At 37.0% G+C, this 18,802-nt stretch overlaps 1 protein-coding gene across 1 annotated transcript in view; it reads right to left on the bottom strand.

Annotated features, from left to right (window-relative positions):
* CNTN3 (contactin 3) overlaps positions 1-18,802 on the bottom strand; it is a 393,558-nt gene that overhangs the window by 189,903 nt on the left and 184,853 nt on the right. The window contains exon 6 of the mRNA XM_043886672.1: positions 149-244. Within this exon, the coding sequence (XP_043742607.1) occupies positions 149-244 (96 nt within the window). The remainder of the gene's footprint in view (positions 1-148; positions 245-18,802) is intronic.

The raw sequence follows: 18,802 nt of genomic DNA, 5'->3' as shown, positions 1-18,802 counted from the left end.
TATATTCCAACTCAGCTGGCAGAATACAATGCTTGGATTATCAAGTTTCTCAAGGTAATTTATGGAAGCAATAAGAGCACATATGCTGTGGGTCTTGCCCTGAAACTTATTTAATAAATATAAGAAGCAAAAACATAGCACTTGTTACCTCCAGAGTGTGGCGGGGGGCCGCAGAGCAGGACGACTCCCTGGCCTTCACGCACTGACACTGTACTTCTCATTTTGGTTTTAAAATTTTCAAGATCTGATTCGAAAACAAAACAAAACAGGATTTCAGAAAGGACCATAAATTTAAAATGTTCGCACAAGAGACATTCTTTTTTAGGAAAATTAAAAAAAAAAAAAAAACCTTCTCAGGAACCTTAGGAGAACTTTCAGCATTTGCTTTGAGAAGGAAAATTTGGATTTTGATTTCTTTATTAATGTTTCTAGAAATTCAGTAATAAAAATAAAACTATACTCACTAACCCTGTAAATTAAATTCACATATTTCTTTTTATTTATAGTGAAAAAATACAAACTGTTTTCATCATTGCCCACATAATTATTTTTAAGTATTTAATAAAGTGATTAAGGCAAAAACTATTTTGATCACCAGTGATTATTTTTGAAAACCATTTGATTTCTTCTAATAATAATCCAGAATAGCAAATTCTAATTCATATTCTCCAGCTTATAGCATGGAGAATATTTATGGGCTTCATTTTGAACAAAGCTTAACACTATGAGGAAAGAAAAGAAAAATCTGTTTCTTTAAACTCTGATTAAAAAAAAAAACACTGTGCATTCCACAGTTAATACACCATGAGGTGTCACTCTCTGTACCAGAACAATTGCACTGTCAATTTGTGAAAGAATATACTTACTTCATAGCTTTTAAGGGTTGATATAAATTGCCTATGTGGTGATTATGAAAAGTAAGGCAGAGCATGAATTTTAAGGTACAACTTCAAAAATTTCAGCTTTGCCTTGAAAAATGCAAAAACCCAAACAACCACCTTCAAATTGATAAAACTACAAACTGTAGACACACATGAATATTCTAAGCACTGTAAATCAACACATCAAAGGGAAATAAGAAGACCTACGTTATTTCATTTCATTGTTACTAAAAATAGTATTAAATTGTTAGATTATAAACATGGAATAAAACAATCAGCAAAACTCATCATATGCATGACTATAAAAGGAGAAAACAGAGTGTCCATGGATTTATTCAGAATTTACCCTACAAAAATTATATAACACAGCATTATATCACCTTAAATCTATAACCAAAAGCAGTATTATTAAAACAGTAAGGCTCTTGAAATGTAACTGAGTTGAAACTGCAATACTGAAATGTTTTCCAAAGACTAGATAGACGAGTAATCCTGACAGATTACATATACAACCCCAAACCCAAGTCAAAGTTTCATATGGTTCAATCTTGACAAGAACAAGGCCTGTCTAGGATCAAAATAAATAGGAAGTGATGCCAGAAATGATTTGGTAGAAACTTTTAAGATTTTTCTTCCTGTCTCCTAATTCTTGCAAACATTATTCTGAAGCCTCCAAAGCCAGATTTCAGGAAACCAACATGATAAGGAGCATCTAAAAAGAACTAGAACTAGGATCAAAGCTGAATGTGAATTTCAGAAAGAGGATGGATTACTGGTTGCCAGTGTTTAGGGAAGTTGGGGGCAGGACTACGGGAGTGGTTATAAAAGGGCATTGTGTGGGTTCTCGACCATGAATGGATATACAAACTACATGTGATACAACTGTATAAAACTAAATACACAGACACACACAAAATAAGTATACATACAATTGGGGAAATCTGAAATAAAAATCAAAGATAGAGACTTCCTTGACAGTCCAGTGGTTGACTCCACGCTTCCAGAGCAGGGGGTGTATGTTTGATCCCTGGTCAAGGAACTAAGATATCACAACAAAGATAAAACCCACCTCTCCACATCGTCTACTTTCTTTCGCCTTCTTCCACACCACCTACAGGCGGCAAGTGGCTCACCTTGACTGCCCTTCTGGCCACGCGCTGTGCAGCTCTAAGACATTCCAAGTTCTAATCACACCCTGGAGACAGAAACTCCCAAGCTGACATTAAAGGCATGAACGTAGAGCCAGGAAAGATACACTCCTTATTCTGATTGCTTGCTCTGTGAATATGCACATGGACCATTCTTGGTGTATGAAACAGTCCACCCTGATACATGTTAACTTTCTATACAGGGTCAGGTTTTCTAAGGGCTGCTCACACACTTCACTTTCAAGTTGATCTCACCACACCAGAAGAGAGGAAGATGAGGCCACAAGATGGCAGCCGTGCACACAGCGAAGGGTGAGCGGAGACTCTGATTTCCTCCGACACTCACGTGCTCAGCTTGGAGTCTGAGTCTACTGGCTACATATCACTGATGCTGGTTTCTCTACGCGGATTCATCCAGGCAGGCTATCAAGCAGGATATGCAAAATGTCATATAGTATAACTGCAGGGCTAGAGTACACAAATCTACCTCTGTAGGACTTAAAATCAACCAAAGAATGCTTACCGTTTCCCAACAAGAAGCACTTGTTTCTTGAGCATCAAGGTGTGTTCAGCTAAGCGAAATGAGAAACATCACGTACAATATGGTAGGGACAGAAAATAAAATAAAATCTGCACTGGTAAGGTCTACTACGGTGGGATGGATGTTACAGAATGGCCTATACATTTTTGACCAAAGAATTCTGTATAGATCGTGTATGGGACATGCTGGAAAATGTCATATGTTGAAGTGGATATACATATGTGCAGTTGGCTATGTCATAAATACAAAAAAGATGACAATAAGAGATGTCAAGGTTAAAAAAAAAAAAATCCCCCTAAGAGGATTAAGATGGAACATACAAGTAGCAATAAATCTGAAACTGTGGCCAGCTGACTAAATGGTCCTAAAGTTTAAAAATTTAGAGCTCAGTCTCAAAACACCTTGTGATCACTTGCAATTAGAACACGAGAAACTAATAAAATCAGCATCACTGAAAACTGCATGTGAGCTTTACTACTTGTATAACACAACCCTACTGTATTCTATGAGGTGAAGTGTTGTTTTTTCAATTAAAATGCAAACTACTGTCTAGTAGTGATAGTTCAATTGCAAATGTAATACAGATATTAGCAATGTAATAGCTTTCTACACATAATTCCTTAAATTTCTTTAATGTTTAATATTGAAATGCTTAATGGTTTATAGTTACCAAATGAAATCATTACCTGAACAGTGTCAATGACAAGATTGCTTTTGAAGGAATCAGAAAGCTTCCAGTAAGAGAAGTCATGCGTGTTTGTAAAAAAGCTAGGGGAAAAAAAACACAATGAACACACCCAAAAAGACAATAAAGATCAAGACTGCAGCTCAGTGAAGGTTTCTGTCTGACTCTCTCTGATACCAGATGTTATAAATAAAGAAGAATCTCATGCAATGATCCAGCTTCCATGATCACAGGTATAATTTCAATTAGCTGAAAAATCTCAGTAAAGGAAGCCCTACTACAAAAAGAAAAAGAAAACTAGGGTTCTCGGGATGATCACGACTTTTCCTTTTTCCTGACAGAAGCTGAAGCCTCCGGAAGGCAGCCCAAATTCTCATATAACACAGAACCTACTGACTCTCAATCATCAGCAGTATCAGCAAGACATAAACTTAACCATTATCTCCTGCTCTATATTCCGACCTCCAGATTTAAAGTGTCTCCTCCTCTTTTGTTCCCTTTCCTACTTAACATGTTAGTCAAATTCTCAAAATGTTTAATCAACAATGCTGAAGTACTTTCCCAGCATCAGGGTCTTTTCAAATGAGTCAGCTCTTTCCATCAGTGGCCAAAGTACTGAAGTCTCAGCTTCAACATCAGTCCTTCCAATGAACACCCAGGGCTGATCTCCTTTAGGATGGACTGGTTGGATCTCCTTGCAGTCCAAGGGACTCTCAAGGGTTTTATCCAACACCACAGTTAAAAAGCATCAAATCTTTGGTGCTCAGCTTTCTTTCTAGTCCAACTCTCACATCCATACATGACTACTGGAAAAACCATAGCCTTGACTAGATGGACCTTTGTAGGCAAAGTAATGTCTCTGGTTTTTAATATTCTGTCTAGGATGGACATAACTTTCCGTCCAAAGAGTAAACATCTTTTAATTTCAGGCTGCAATCACCATCTGCAGTGATTTTGGAGCCCCAAAAATACAGTCAGTCACTGTTTCCCCATCTATTTGCCATGAAGTGATGGGACCAGACGCTATGATCTCAGTTTTCTGAATGTTGAGCTTTAAACCAACTTTTTCACCTTCCTCTTTCACTTTCATCAAGATGCTCTTTAGTTCTTCACTTTCTGCTATAAGGGTGGTGTCATCCGCATATCTGAGGTTATTGATATTTCTCCCGGCATCTTGATTCAGACCCCAGCATTTCTCATGATGTACTCTGCATATAAGTTAAATAAGTAGGGTGACAATATACAGCCTTGACGTACTCTTTTTCCTATTTGGAACCAACCTGTTGGTCCATGTCCAGTTCTAACTGTTGCTTCCTGACCTGCATACAGGTTTCTCAAGAGGCAGGTCAGGTGGTCTAGTATTCCCATCTCTTTCAAATTTTCCACAGTTTATTGTGATCCACACAGTTAAAGGCTTTGGCATAGTCAATAAAGCAGAAGTAGATGTTATTCTGGAACTCTCTTGCTTTTTCAATGATCTAGCAGATGTTGGCAATTTGATCTCTGCTTCTTCTGCTTTTTCTAAATCCAGCTTGAACATCTGGAAGTTCTCAGTTCACGTATTGCTGAAGCCTGGCTTGGAGAATTTTGAGCATTACTTTGCTAGTGTGTGAGATGAGTACAATTGTGTGGTAGTTTGAGCGTTCTTTGGCATTGCCTTTCTTTGAGATTGGAAAGAAAACTGACCTTTTCCAGTCCTGTGGCCACTGCTGAGTTTTCCAAATTTGCTGGCATACTGAGTGCAGCATTTTGAAAGCATCATCTTTCAGGATTTGAAATAGCTCAACTGGAATTCCATCACCTCCACTAGCTTTGTTCGTAGTGATGCTTCCTAAGGTCTGCTTGACTTCCCATTCCAGGATGTCTGGCTCTAAGTGAGTGATCACACCATAGCGATTATCTGGGTCATGAAGATCTTTTTTGTACAGTTCTTCTGTATATTCTTACCACGTCCTCTTAATATCTTCTGCTTTTGTTAGGTCCATATATTTCTGACCTTTATTGAGCCCATCTTTGCATGAAATGTTCCCTTGGTATCTCTAATTTTCTTGAAAAGATCTCTAGTCTTTCCCATTCTGTTGTTTTCTTTGATTTCTTTGCACTGATCGCCAAGAAAGGCTTTCTTATCTCTCCTTTCTATTCTCTGGAACTCTGCATTCAGAAGGGGATATCTTTCCTTTTCTCCTTTGCTTTTCGCTTCTCTTCTTTTCACAGCTATTTGTAAGGCTTCCTCTGACAGCCATTTTGCCTTTTCGCTTTTCTTTTTCTTGGGGATGGTCTTGATCCTGGCCTCCTGTACAATGTCACAAACCTCCATCCATAGTTCATCAGGCACTGTGTCTATCTGATCTAGTCCCTTAAATCTATTTCTCACTTCCACTGTATAATCATAAGGGATTTGATTTAGGTCATACCTGAATGGTCTAGTGGTTTTCCCTACTTTCTTCAATTTAAGTCTGAATTTGGCAGTAAGGAGTTCATGATCTGAACCACAGTCACCTCCCGGTCTTGTTTTTGCTGACTGTATAGAGCTTCTCCATCTCTGGCTGCAAAGAATATAATCAATCTGATTTCGGTGTTGGCCATCTGGTGATGTCCATGTGTAGACTCTTCTCTTGTATTGTTGGAAGAGGGTGTTTGCTATGACCAGTGTGTTCTCTTTGCAAAATTCTATTAGCCTTTGCCCCGCACCATTTTGTACTCCAAGGCCAAATTTGCCTGTTACTCCAGGTGTTTCCTGACTTCCTACTTTTGCATTCCAGTCCCCTATAATGAAAAGGATATCTATTTTGGGTGTTAGTTCTAAAAGGTCTTGTAGGTCTTCAGAGAATTGTTCAAGTTCAGCTTCTTCAGTGTTACTGGTTGGGGCATAATTCAACAAATACTTTAAAAGTGGTCCACATCAAAAACCAAAAAAACCTTTAATCAAAAAGAAAGATGGGAGTCTGGAGTATTTGAATGCAGGTTTTCAACCTTAATAGTGAAAGGTTTTCCCTAGGAGCAATACTTCCCCTACAGGCATCAGAGTTCTCCCTGTGAACTTTCATGGAACTATCTGTCTTACCCACACTGCACATTAATCAGAGGTGGGCAGAGTGGATGTAATATATTTTGGGGGTACCAAAATGTCTACTGCAAACAGATTTCATACTTAAAGCCCTGACTTTTTAGAGGTTTTAAAGTAGGTTCATATTGTAAGTTTCTTAGCAGACTTAAATATTTTAAATCTGCTTAGGAAACAGAGAAGCACTTCATAACACCTTAACATCTTCAGGAAGTTTTTTTGTTTTCTAAACACACTTGGAATATTGGCACAACTGCTGAACTCTAAGCACCTATAAACACATTACAAGACCTTTCCACACAGGTAATCCACAGTTCAGCTTCCTCTGTCTCCCATCACCCCATTGCTCCAGCACTCCCAACTCTCAGTCACATACACTGAAAACACAAACTACTTGGATGTCCGCAAGCATAAACATGCTTGTTCAATCATGCAATGGTGCTCCTACTCCTTCATTGACATTGTACTTTCATTCATCTTCAAAATCAGCTTCATTCACACCCTCTTATTGAAACTCTTGAAATTACTTCCATCCTTTTATGTCAGTATTTTCTATACTTTTCTTTTTTTCTATTTTGTTCTCCTATTCTAGGGGCTCCAATAAGATTAGAGCATTGTCACTTTCATCTTGATAGCTCTAGGCTATTGCATATTTGCTGGCACTGTATGGGTCATCAATAGTTGTTTGAAATGAGTTAAATTATCTTTGCATCCATCATGTACTTTTCCTTGGAATCTATGCTGGGTCCCCCCACCAAAGTTAAATCCTGTATGCCTGGGTTGCATTTTTAAACTTACTACCATGAAATTTAGGAAAAGAACACAAGACTGAGCACACCAGGGATCCTGTCTCTGCTCTAGGATAACCCAGGTCTGCGAGCCTGGAGGAGTTATTACTTGATTGGTCTATTGTTGTTGTTGTCATTGTTCAGTTGCTCAATTGTGTCCAACACTTTGTGACTCCAATGGACTGCATCACACCAGGCTTCCCTGTCCTTCAGCATCTCCCAGAGCTTGCTCAAACCCATGTCCATTGAGTCAATTACGCACCCAACCATCTCATCCTCTGTTGTCCTCTTCTCCTACCTTCAATTTTTCCCAGTATCAGCGTCTTTTCCAAAGAGTTGGCTCTTCGCATCAGGTGGCCAAAGTATTGGTCTTCAGCATCAGCATCAGTCCTTCCAATAAATATTCAGGGTTGATTTCCTTTAGGATTGATTGGTTTGATCTCCAGGCAGTCCAAGGGACTCTCAAGAGTCTTCTCCAACACCACAGTTTGAAAGCATCCATTCTTCAGAGCTCAGCTTTCTTTATGGTCCAAATCTGACATCCATACATGACTACTGGAAAAATCATAGCTTTGACTAGACAGACCTTTGTTGTCAAAGTAATGTCTCTGCTTTTTAGTATGCTCTCTAGGTTGGTCATAGCTTTTCTTCCAAGGAGCTACCGTCTTTTAATTTCATAGCTGCAGTCACCATCTGCAGTGATTTTGGAGCCCAAGAAAATAAAATCTGTCACTGTTTCCACTGTTTTCCCACCTATTTGCCATTAAGTGATGGGACCAGATGCCACAATCTTCATTTTTTGAATGTTGAGTTTTAAGCCAGCTTTTACACTCTCCTCTTTTACTTTCATCAAGAGGCTCTTTAGTTCTTCTCTGCTTTCTGCCATAAGGGTGGTGTCATCTGCATATCTGAAGTTACTGATAATTCTCCTGGCAATCTTGATTCCAGCTTGTGCTTCATATAAATTAAATAAGCAGGGTGACAGACAATATATAGCCTTTACATACTTTTTTGCCAATCTGGAACCAGTCTGTTGTTCCATCTCCAGTTCTAACTGTTGCGTCTTGACATGCATATTGGTTTTGCAGGATGTGGGTACAGTGGTCTGGTATTCCCACTTCTTTAAGAATTTTCGAAAGTTTGTTGTGATCCACACAGACAAAGGCTTTAGCATAGTCATTGAAGCACAGGCAAATTTTTTTTTCTGGAATTCTCTTGCTTTTTCTATGATCCAACGGATACTTGCAATTTGATCTCTGGTTCCTCTGCCTTTACTAAATCCAGCTTGATCAACTGGGAATTCTCAGTTCCTGTACTATTGAAGCCTGGCTTGGATGATTTTGAGCATTACTTTGCAAGTGTGTTAGATGAGTGCAATTTTGTGGTAGTCTGAACATTCTTTGGCATTTCCTATCTTTGGGATTAGTCTGTGCCTCCCAGTTTTTCATTTGTAAACTGTGAACAACACCTGCCCTCTGAACCTCACAGGGCTTTTTGAGAGGGAACTCCAGCATCACAGGCCTGCAAACTCAGAAAAATAAAAAGAATTCTAGAATTCAAGACTCCCTTACTCCTTTTGAGTCTCTTCCCCACCCCCGCCACTGCCCACTATTCCAGCACTTATATATTTTAAATTATCCAATAACAATCTAAGATGTTCATAATTATTTTAATGTTCACAATCAGAAAGCTTGATGAGGTACCCAAGGCAATAGCTCTCATTCTTCTAGATCCTGAAAGCAGGTGCCAGAGCAGAAATCACAGGAGGGCTTATTCTTGCGGCATCCTGTCCATCAAAGTGTATGGAAATTGCTGGTGCAGTCATATTGCTGTTTTGGTTTTTGTTTTGCATTTTCTTTTTTTCAATTGAAGGACAAGTGCTCTATAATATTGTGTTGGCAACACAACATGAATTAGCCACAGGTATACATATGTCCTCTCCCTCTCTGCTTTTACAACTATCTGTAGTTCAGTCTCTTTCATCATCTATGATTTCAAACATGCAAAGATCATGCATACAAAAGCAAAATACATTTTCCAATAACTCTCAAGCTCCACTTTTCTTAAATAAGTTCCCTTTCCCACTGACCACCTCTTTGTTTCCTTCCACTTTTTAACTTGGGTTAAACTCAAGGCTGTATCCTCAAGAGTCAGACAAGCCCAGCCACAAATCCCTTTCCTGAAACTGCCTGACCTACGGTAGATTCCTTCACTTGTTGATCCACAGTTTCATCATCTGTAAATTGAGGATAATAATAGAAATTATCTCTGCTATTGTCGTGAGGAAGAAATAAGATATGCTATACCATTTACTTAAAACAGTGTGTAACATAGAAATGTTCAAAAGCGATAACTATCATTTTTCTTCACATTCTCTCAGAATTCTTGATGCTTCTACCACTGTATCCATATCAATGCTGTGCTGATCAAAATTTTGATTCAAAACATGCATTTTCTGCTTGCCTCTGGATACATTTTGGAAATCTAAATGCCATCTTAGAGTCAACATTTCATTTTCCTATTCTTACAGTGGCCGCTACAAAACCCTACAACTTCTGTACTGTATTGTTACTAAGACTCCCATGTAATTTGCCACTTGGAATTCCTACATTTGTTTGACTCATTCAATTTTATCATGTTAATTGTTTTGCTAAGTTCATCCTCTTTCTTCCCATTTTTCTCTAATTTCTCACTACTACCATTTAAATTTTATTGGAAAATTTTTAGAATGCAAATTCACCTGGAGTATACAAAGGATATGGCCCCAATATGCCATGTCTGTCTTTTAATTCTCAGCATCCCCACTGTCATAATATGCTCTATCAAAACTCACTAAATTGATACATGAAGGGATTAATGGATGGATGGATTTACAAGGCTGTGTGACAGAATTTTGTGGAATTGAGCTCATTAATTTTCACAAAAGCTCCATTTAAAGGTAATATTTTTCCATTTTCCAAAAAAGCTGTGGCTCAAAGCAGTTATGGACTTTGACAAAGGTGACACAGTAAGTGATAGAGCCACTTACAATGATTTCAAATCCAGTTCTTTTTATCTTTATACCATGTGAGAAGTTCATCTAACCTTTGGGCTGGTCTCCCCACCTGTGGTCTCGCCCTTCTCATCAATCCATCTATGTGCCCACAGAGTTGAGTTCAGCTTTCTCCATAAAACACATTTCCAGTTTTAAATACCTGCTCAAAATTTTACATCAATCTGTCATTGCCGAGATGATGAAGTCCATTTTCTTGTTCTAACATTCAGCCATTCATTCAACAGACATGTTTATATTCATAAATATATGTGTGTGCATTGTATGCATGTGTGAAATATGTACCTGTTTTCTAGCTATTGAGACAAGAGAGCTGCTTTGTCATTCAGAGTATTTCTGATTTTAAATATTACTTATTCCCCATCCTTCTCCTTTCAACTTATGTTGGGCTTCAGCGATTGACTGGTCAGATCTCCTTGCAGTCCAAGGGAGGCTCAAGCATCTCCTCCAACACCACAGTTCAAAAGCATTAATTCTTCAGCGCTCAGCTTTCTTTATAATCCAACTCTCACATCCGTACATGACTACTGGAAAAACCATAGCTTTGACTAGATGGACCTTTGTTAGCAAAGTAATGTCTCTGCTTTATAGTATGCTATCTAGGTTTGTCATAGCTTTTCTTCCAAGGAGCTATTGTCTTTTAATTTCAAGGCTGTAGTCACCATCTGCAGTGATTTTGGAGCCCAAGAAAATAAAGTCTGTCACTGTTTCCATTCTTTCCCCATCTATTTGCCATGAAGTGATGGGACCAGATGTCATGATCTTAGTTTTCTGAAGGATGAGTTTTAAGCCAGCTTTTTCACTCTCCTGTTTCACTTTCATCAAGAGGCACTTTAGTTCTTCTCTACTTTCTGCCATAAGGGTGGTGTCATCTGCATATCTAAGGTTATTGATATTTCTCCCAGCAATCTTGGTTTCAGCTTGTACTTCATCCAACCCGGCATTTCACATGATGTACTCTGCATATAAGTTAAATAGGCAGGGTGACAAAAGACAGCCTTGACGTACTCCTTTCCCAATTTGGAACCAGTCTGTTGTTCCATGTCCAGTTCTAACTGTTGCTTCTTGACCTGCATACAGATCTCTCAGGAGGCAGGTAAGTGGGTCTGGTATTCCCATTTCTTTAAGAATTTTCCACAGTTTGTTGTGATCCACACAGTCAAATTTGGCATAGTCAATAAAGCAGAAGATGTTTTTCTTGAACTCTCTTGCTGTTTCTATGATATAACGGATGTTGGCAATTTGATCTCTGGCTCTTCTGCCTTTTCTACATCCATCTTGAACAGCTAGAATTTAGTGAATTTAGTTCACTTAGTGTTGAAGCCTGACTTAGAGAATTTTAAGCACTACTTTACTAGCATGTGAGATGAGTGCAATTGTGCAATAGTCTGAACATTCTTTGTCATTGCCTTTCTTTGGGATTGGAATGAAAACTGACCTTTTCCAGTCCTGTGGCCACTGCTGAGTTTTCCAAATTTGCTGGCATATTGAGGGCAGCACTTAAATAGCATCATCTTGGTCCAGTTAAAAATACTCATCCTTTGTGACAGAAGAGTTCTCAGATAATTCTGAACTATACAGTAATTGTGTTTTAGATTAGTGCTCTCACAAGACTAAGGATTTTAGTCAGGCCCTCCTCCACCTGCTCTTTTTGCTTTCCAGAGACCTCAAAGTGCACCTATCCAGCACAAATTGCTTCCACTCAAGCAGTATGATTTACCCCCTCTAAGATAGATACTGTCCTCTTTCAAGAGCACACAGAATGCTTGTACCTAGTAGCTACTTGCTAGCATGCCTTTCTGCTTCCACCAGGTGAACGGCTTATATTTGTTAACAGAACTGATCACCCTTGCTACATTTCTTTGTTGTTGTTGAAATTAAATTACTAATGAAACACTAAAACAGTTGATGGAATAAGTGTATGATAAAATGGGACTCTTGCTTATAAAGAGAATTTTTAATTTTTGAAAAACTCAATAAAAAAACTCACTCTTTCCCCAAGATTGATGCTAAAATAGATGGAATCCATGTTGCAAAATACCATAGAAGTTTATAAATACAAGATAAAAATCTTTAGACTATTTCCATACTCAGGTTTCTTAAGAAATATTTTTAAAATTATCACTCAAATTCAAAGAAAAAGAATAGCTGGAAATCATAGCAGATTCATAAGAGGTATGGTTTATGCAAATAATACAATGAATACCTTTCATCAAAGAATAGTGCTTGGCACTACATTAAAAACTAAAAACAAAAAGCAGAAGACATATATAGACTCATATTTGAAGCAGAAATAAAATTTTTATAATAAACAGATACTTTTTCTTTAAATGATTATCTATTTTAATTTATTTAGGAATTTTTCAACTAATAGTCCAACTACTGGTCCTTACTATATCAATGCCCCCTATGTATTTGGGGGAAAGTAAATGTTGGATTTTTAAATCAAACGAGAAAAATTATGATGTTTTTGATACTGACAGTTCTACTCTTCTAGTACATTAAATCTAAGAAAAAGAAAAGCAAAAAACTGTTCCCAGTTGACTGTGGATATTAATTTCACCTATAATACTATATTTTAAAACATGAACAGTTTAATGTAAACAGAAGAGTAATATAAATCTTACTTTCTGAAAATTTTTTCTTCTTATGCTTCATGTATACTTTAAAAAGCTAGCTTTGTCATTAAAACCACATTTAAAAAATTATGTGGCAATATTATAAATCATGTTCCTTTTCTGTGAAACTACGACCTCCAGGTATGGCAGAGGTTTGAGATAATTCAGAAAATCTGCATGAGAACCATCTTTTAAAAGGCAATTTGATTTTTACAGGGCCATAGAAGCCAGTGTTCTTATACAAAATAGTACCAAACACAGAAAACTATTTTCAAGACTTTTTAAAAATGTTATATTTCAAAAACATCATTGGGTGTGTCATAGAGGAATTCTAATGATTAGTTATACAAAGATGTGCTTGATCTTTTCACTTAGAAACATCTACTTGCCAATTTGGAAATAAAAAGATCACATAAAATGACAATATTCTGAAAATCGGAACAAATCACATAATTTCAATGCAGTTATCTTAATAATATCTGAAACATTTTAAAAAAGCTTTTCAACAGTTTAGATTAAAATGGCTTACTGACTTCTTCAGCAAAGAATCTAAGTTAGATTTCTGTCAGCGTCTCTGCTACTAAAATAAGTTTTGTGGTTTTAGACAGTTTTCTCAAACTCTTTGATAAGCAGATTCTTCTCAAAAATGCAGATAATATGATCTGTGTTAGAAGTCTGCTGAGAGGATTATATGAGAAAACAAATACAAAATTCTTGGAACTTATTAGGTGCTCAAGTAAGTATTAGCAAGCTGCTTCCCCTCCCCAAAAAAGGATAAATTCTACATACTCATCAGCCCAGACCTGCAGCATTCAAGCCCAGCTAAAAGTTTCCTTTCTCCTTTGAAGATTTTAACAATATTCCAATTTATCTATACTTAGTCTCTTGCTTTTAACAGGCATGTGTCTCTCTCCAGGAACATAATAAATTTCTACTGTTTTCTCCCTGCAGTTAGTAGAGTAGTTGCTAAGTAGTATTTATTGAAATTCAACACATGAAGTGAATTTTTAAAAAGCTCCTGTTATTTGCTAAATTGGCTGAGTCACTGAGACTGTTTATACATTTCATGGAACAGTTGCCATTAAGACACATGTGATTTTAGCAATGAATATATAGTGTTACATGATATGCTTATTTCTATCCATTATAGGAATAAAGAAAAATAAAAATAGTGACTGAAGAACAATCTATTACAGGAATAAAGAAAAATAAAAATAAATTAGCATAATGCAATAACCCTCCAACATTATAAGAAAAAAATATCAAATACTGAATCCTTACCCTTATTTATAAATAGCTTATTTTTTTTAATGATTCACTCAGCAGCACATTTTCAGACTAATAGCAAGGCTCACAGGTGATAAGAACTCCTGTGGTCTGGCATTTAAAGATCACCTTTTTTTACACAGAAAGAAGCTAATTAGGTTTATTTTTCTTTAATTGTATGAACACTTCATACTGTCAATTTTCATCAAAGTGAGAAAGAGAGAGAGACATCAAAGATTAGTTAGGGAGTGTCTCAAAAAAAATACTTAATTCAAGTTAAATGAAGACTGCTTTCTAAAGAATCAAAATTACTTGCATGTGCACCGACCTCTTGATGTTGACACATTTTATCGCATGATTCTCAAAAACAATATGTGAGACAGGCAATGCATATATCATTATTCCCAATTTCTACAAAAGCAAGCCAAGTCCAAGAGAGGTTAGATTTTACCCAAAGTCACACTTCTAATTAAGTATCAGGGCCAGACAGATGACATATCCTCTGATTTCTAACTTGGAGAAAAAAGGAGGAATATCACATCCAAATTAACGTTTAAGCTTCCGATTCCTTTTCAGTCTTTAGAAATTCTACCAAAGAAAACTGAAATGGATAATTCACAAGTCCTATAAGGTATGCTCATTCTTTCAATTGTTCATTCAATTCTTCAACAAATGTTACTATGTGCCAACAAGACATTGAAGAAGATGTGCTCGCCCTTCGGGACCTTGCCAACTCACTTTTTAACCATGCAGTGCCTTGGTTTTCCCTCTCAAAACAAGGAGGGATAACACCCACCCAGGAATCCCTTGGGGTTTGATACAATGATCAAAGGTGATGATCAATGAAACAGATTTCAAAGTGTAAATGATAGGAACATATTTAGCTGTAAATACGACCATTTGTCATCAATCTCTTGATCTTATGTACTTTCTGTTTCTTCGAAGTCACTATACAATATTGTAGAATGTACTTACTGTTTCCTCATTTACTGTCTATCCATCCCTCAATCCTGGGTAGAAAGTAAACTTTACAAAAACTAAAGCCTTTCTTCTGCTTAATTTTAATAGTAGGCATACAGAACAGTGTTTTGGATATATTATGGGGCAAGTATATAAATTAATGTTATCATAGGATTACAATAAAAAATCTCATTCTCCACGCCCCTATATTAACAACACATGTAAACTAATTCATGTATGTTGCTGCAAGATTGAGAATACCTTAGATCATTACCTCATGCACAGCTGACGTCTGTTGTTCTGCTGTGTATCTCCTGAATGATTAAGTTAAAGCTTACAAAGCAAAATAGCTATAAAAAAAATCTCCCTCAAAATATCATTGTGAAATCTAAAGTTATGCACGTATTTCTCCTTAATTTTCATACTGGTCAGACTTACTGTGTTGTGCACATCAATTGCAAAACTTATATAAACAAACAAATGTATATAATTTAAAATAGGAAATAATAAAAATCTACACGATTCATGTTGAGGTTTGACAGAAAACAGCAAAATTCTGTAAAGCAATTATCCTCCAATAAAAAATTAATTAATTAAAAAAAATCTACACATGAAATAATGACTTCTTAATTTTCATGATGTCTTCAAAAACATTTAACACAGAAAAAAGCAACCTAATATAAAGTTATTTAAGAAAATAAGGGTGTATGTTATTTTGTCATCGTACCCTAAACACCGAACCCTAAAATAAACTAAAGCATAATAGATGATACAAATATTATGATAGTCTGCTTGTTGCCATGGAAACATCACTATCAGTCAACCTCTGAATATGCATTTGCCTATGTTTCTCTGAAGAAAGCAAGCATGAATTTATACTACTTGTTTTCTTTATAAGTTATATCTGAATTCGAGAATAAGTAAAGAACAACAGTGCAATTTTGTGCTACAGAAATGCATTACACATGATACTAGGTGACATAAGGATCCATTAGTCTATTAGACAGCCCCCCCCACACACATACACTTTAGTACTTAGAGAGTTCTTGAAAAAGGTTTTATCGGTCTAAATTTTTAAAGCACAAATGTGTATACAAATTAGAATGCAATTAGGGCAAATGTGCTGATGCAGAGGGTAAAATAAAGTGAAAATGGGACAAATGTAAATATGTTACTGTTAAGAATAAATGGGACAACTTATTTAATGGGTTATATTATCCTTTGGACCTGTTTATTAAAGGTGCCAGAAATCGTGAAGCTGGTGGGAGAAATGCACTCCATCAAAGCTGTGGATGATGTTTCCATCCGTAAATAAGCCCTCTCTTGCATTTAACCAACATGAAACATTAGGCTACCACTGGGCTTCCCTGGTGGCTCAGAGGGTAAAGTGTCTGCCTGCAATGTGGGAGACCCGGGTTTGATCCCTGGCTTGGGAAGATCCCCTGGAGAAGGAAATGGCAACCCACTCCAGTACTCTTGCCTAGAAAATTCCATGGATGGAGGAGCCTGGTAGGCTACAGTCCATGGGGTCGCAGAGTCGGACATGACTGAGCGACTTCACTTTTACCTTCTTCCACTTTCTTCCCTAAGTATCTATTCTATGCTTGAGTGTATGCTAAGTCACCCCAGTCATGTCTAACTCTTTGCGATCCTATGGACTGTACCACCAGGCTCCTCCGTCCATGGGATTCTCCAGGCAAGAATGCTTGTCCGATTACCATTTTCTCCTCCAGTGGATCTTCCCAATCCAGGGATTGAACCCGCAACTCATGTCTCCTGCATTGACAGGCAAAGTCTTTACCACTGGTGTCACTTGGGACCCCATATAGTCTATAAGCTCTACTTTTCAAACACAGAGATCACTATGTTCTTGTTCTAATCAAAATCATTTCTTGTTTAATGATTACATAATCAGGTAGGAGGTCGATACATCACTCCAATCTCTGCCTTCATAGTCATATGCCTTCTTCCTGTGTGTGTCTGTCTTCACAAGGATGTCTTCTATGAAAACATCAGTCACATTGGATCAGGAACCCAATCTATTCCAGCATGTGAAGTGTGAAAGTGTTAGTCACTCAGTCATGTCTGATTCTGCAACCCCATGGACTGCAGTGTTTGCCCATGGAACTCTCCAGGCAAGCATACTGGAGTGGGTTGCCATTCCCTTCTCCAGGGGATCTTCCCAATCCAGGGATCAAACCCAGGTCCCCTGAACTGCAGACAGATTCTTCACCATCTGAGCCATCAGAACCTCATTTTAATTATTTACATCTCCAGTGACCCTATTTCCAACTAAGGGCACATTTTGAAGTACTGGGTTAAGACTTCAATGTAGCTTTTCTGAGAGAACAAAATCCAACCCACAATAGGCAGTGAACAATATAATAAAAACAGCAAGTAGAAATGTTATGTCTAGGGCAGAAAGGGTATTCAAGAATAGAGACTTGGGCATTTTTCTTATATCTATGCATATTTCAGTGGATATCCTACTGAAAGTCACACTTTTTATGTCTCTTCCCAGAACTTTTCACCTATCAGACAATGAAATGTGTTTAATCACAAGCTTCAAGTTCATGACAGTTTTCTTTAGAGTCTTCTTATGTCAAACAGAACCAACTTTCCAGTTTTTAGCAAATACTCTTTTTCTTGGTGTTGTCTACTTCCAACACAACTGGCACATTAAATGCAGCATAACTTCACTTATACTTTTTAAAAATTACTATTTTAAATTTTGATATACTCTAAGAAAACCCTTTTAATTCAGGTACATTTATTATAACAACAATGTAAATTTTCTCCATTATAAACCTATCAGGAACTAGCTAAATATAGCCTGTTTCTTTACTGCTCAATAAAGGGACATTACCAACCAGAAACAATTAATTTTAATTGAAATCCACAAATGGTTAAAACTAGATAATATTGAATATAAATGACTCTAAATATTTTTATATACCACCAAGATATCTTACCTGTGATACATGTTAATATAGAAACATGATAACTATACCGAGAAGAAATTGAATACAGCGATCTTTCCTGAAGTCAGCAAACAGAACAGATTCAATAAAGTAGATATTGTCTAGACAGCTACTGTAGTATTGCTCCATGATGAATACTGCATTTCAGTATGCTTGATGGCTCTAACAGCATTCATAATATTTAAAGCACTCATGATATATTTTAGTTAGGAGGTTAGCTGATGTTTTCAATGCAACACTTTCTAGAATGTCACAGTCTTCTGACAGTAACATATGGAAACATTAAAAACTACTCTTGTTTTATGAAAGCCTTCTATTAGAATCAATGAAATTAAAGAGAACTGCTTTAATAACATATGTATTTAACTATGACAGTAGGCAAAAGCAGCACTACTAAGGCATGAATTTGGAAAGCAATACATTTTATCCAGCTCCTTAATGTGTACTGCCAACCAAGGGTAACAAAAATGAGGGATATGATAGTACGGCTAGTGGAGAAAGACGTGTTCCCCGTGATTAAGAATCACAGGATAAGTCAGGGCCTCTGTGATGGCATCAGAGTATATTCTTCATTAGTGCTTTTTTTTTTTTTAAAGAGAGGGAACTCTAGTAATTTGCCTATTGATCTGGGGTACATATGCACCTGAATTCAGGGCTGCCACCCACGGCTGCACAGATTGTAATTCAAGTGAGAATCCTTCACACGGATATGATGTGAACAGGGTCCTGAGGATGTGTCCTGTGTTCAACTGTCAATCAGAGAGAAGTTCTGCTTAACTGCCAAGTCTCTATGATCCTGATCTTTACACTACATAACA

The sequence above is a fragment of the Cervus elaphus genome, chromosome 24 (assembly GCF_910594005.1).
Source record: "Cervus elaphus chromosome 24, mCerEla1.1, whole genome shotgun sequence".
In the NCBI taxonomy this organism is placed as follows: Eukaryota; Metazoa; Chordata; class Mammalia; order Artiodactyla; family Cervidae; genus Cervus; species Cervus elaphus.
The sequence above is the reverse complement of the archived record's forward strand: the minus strand, read 5'-3'. Positions and strand labels throughout refer to the sequence as shown.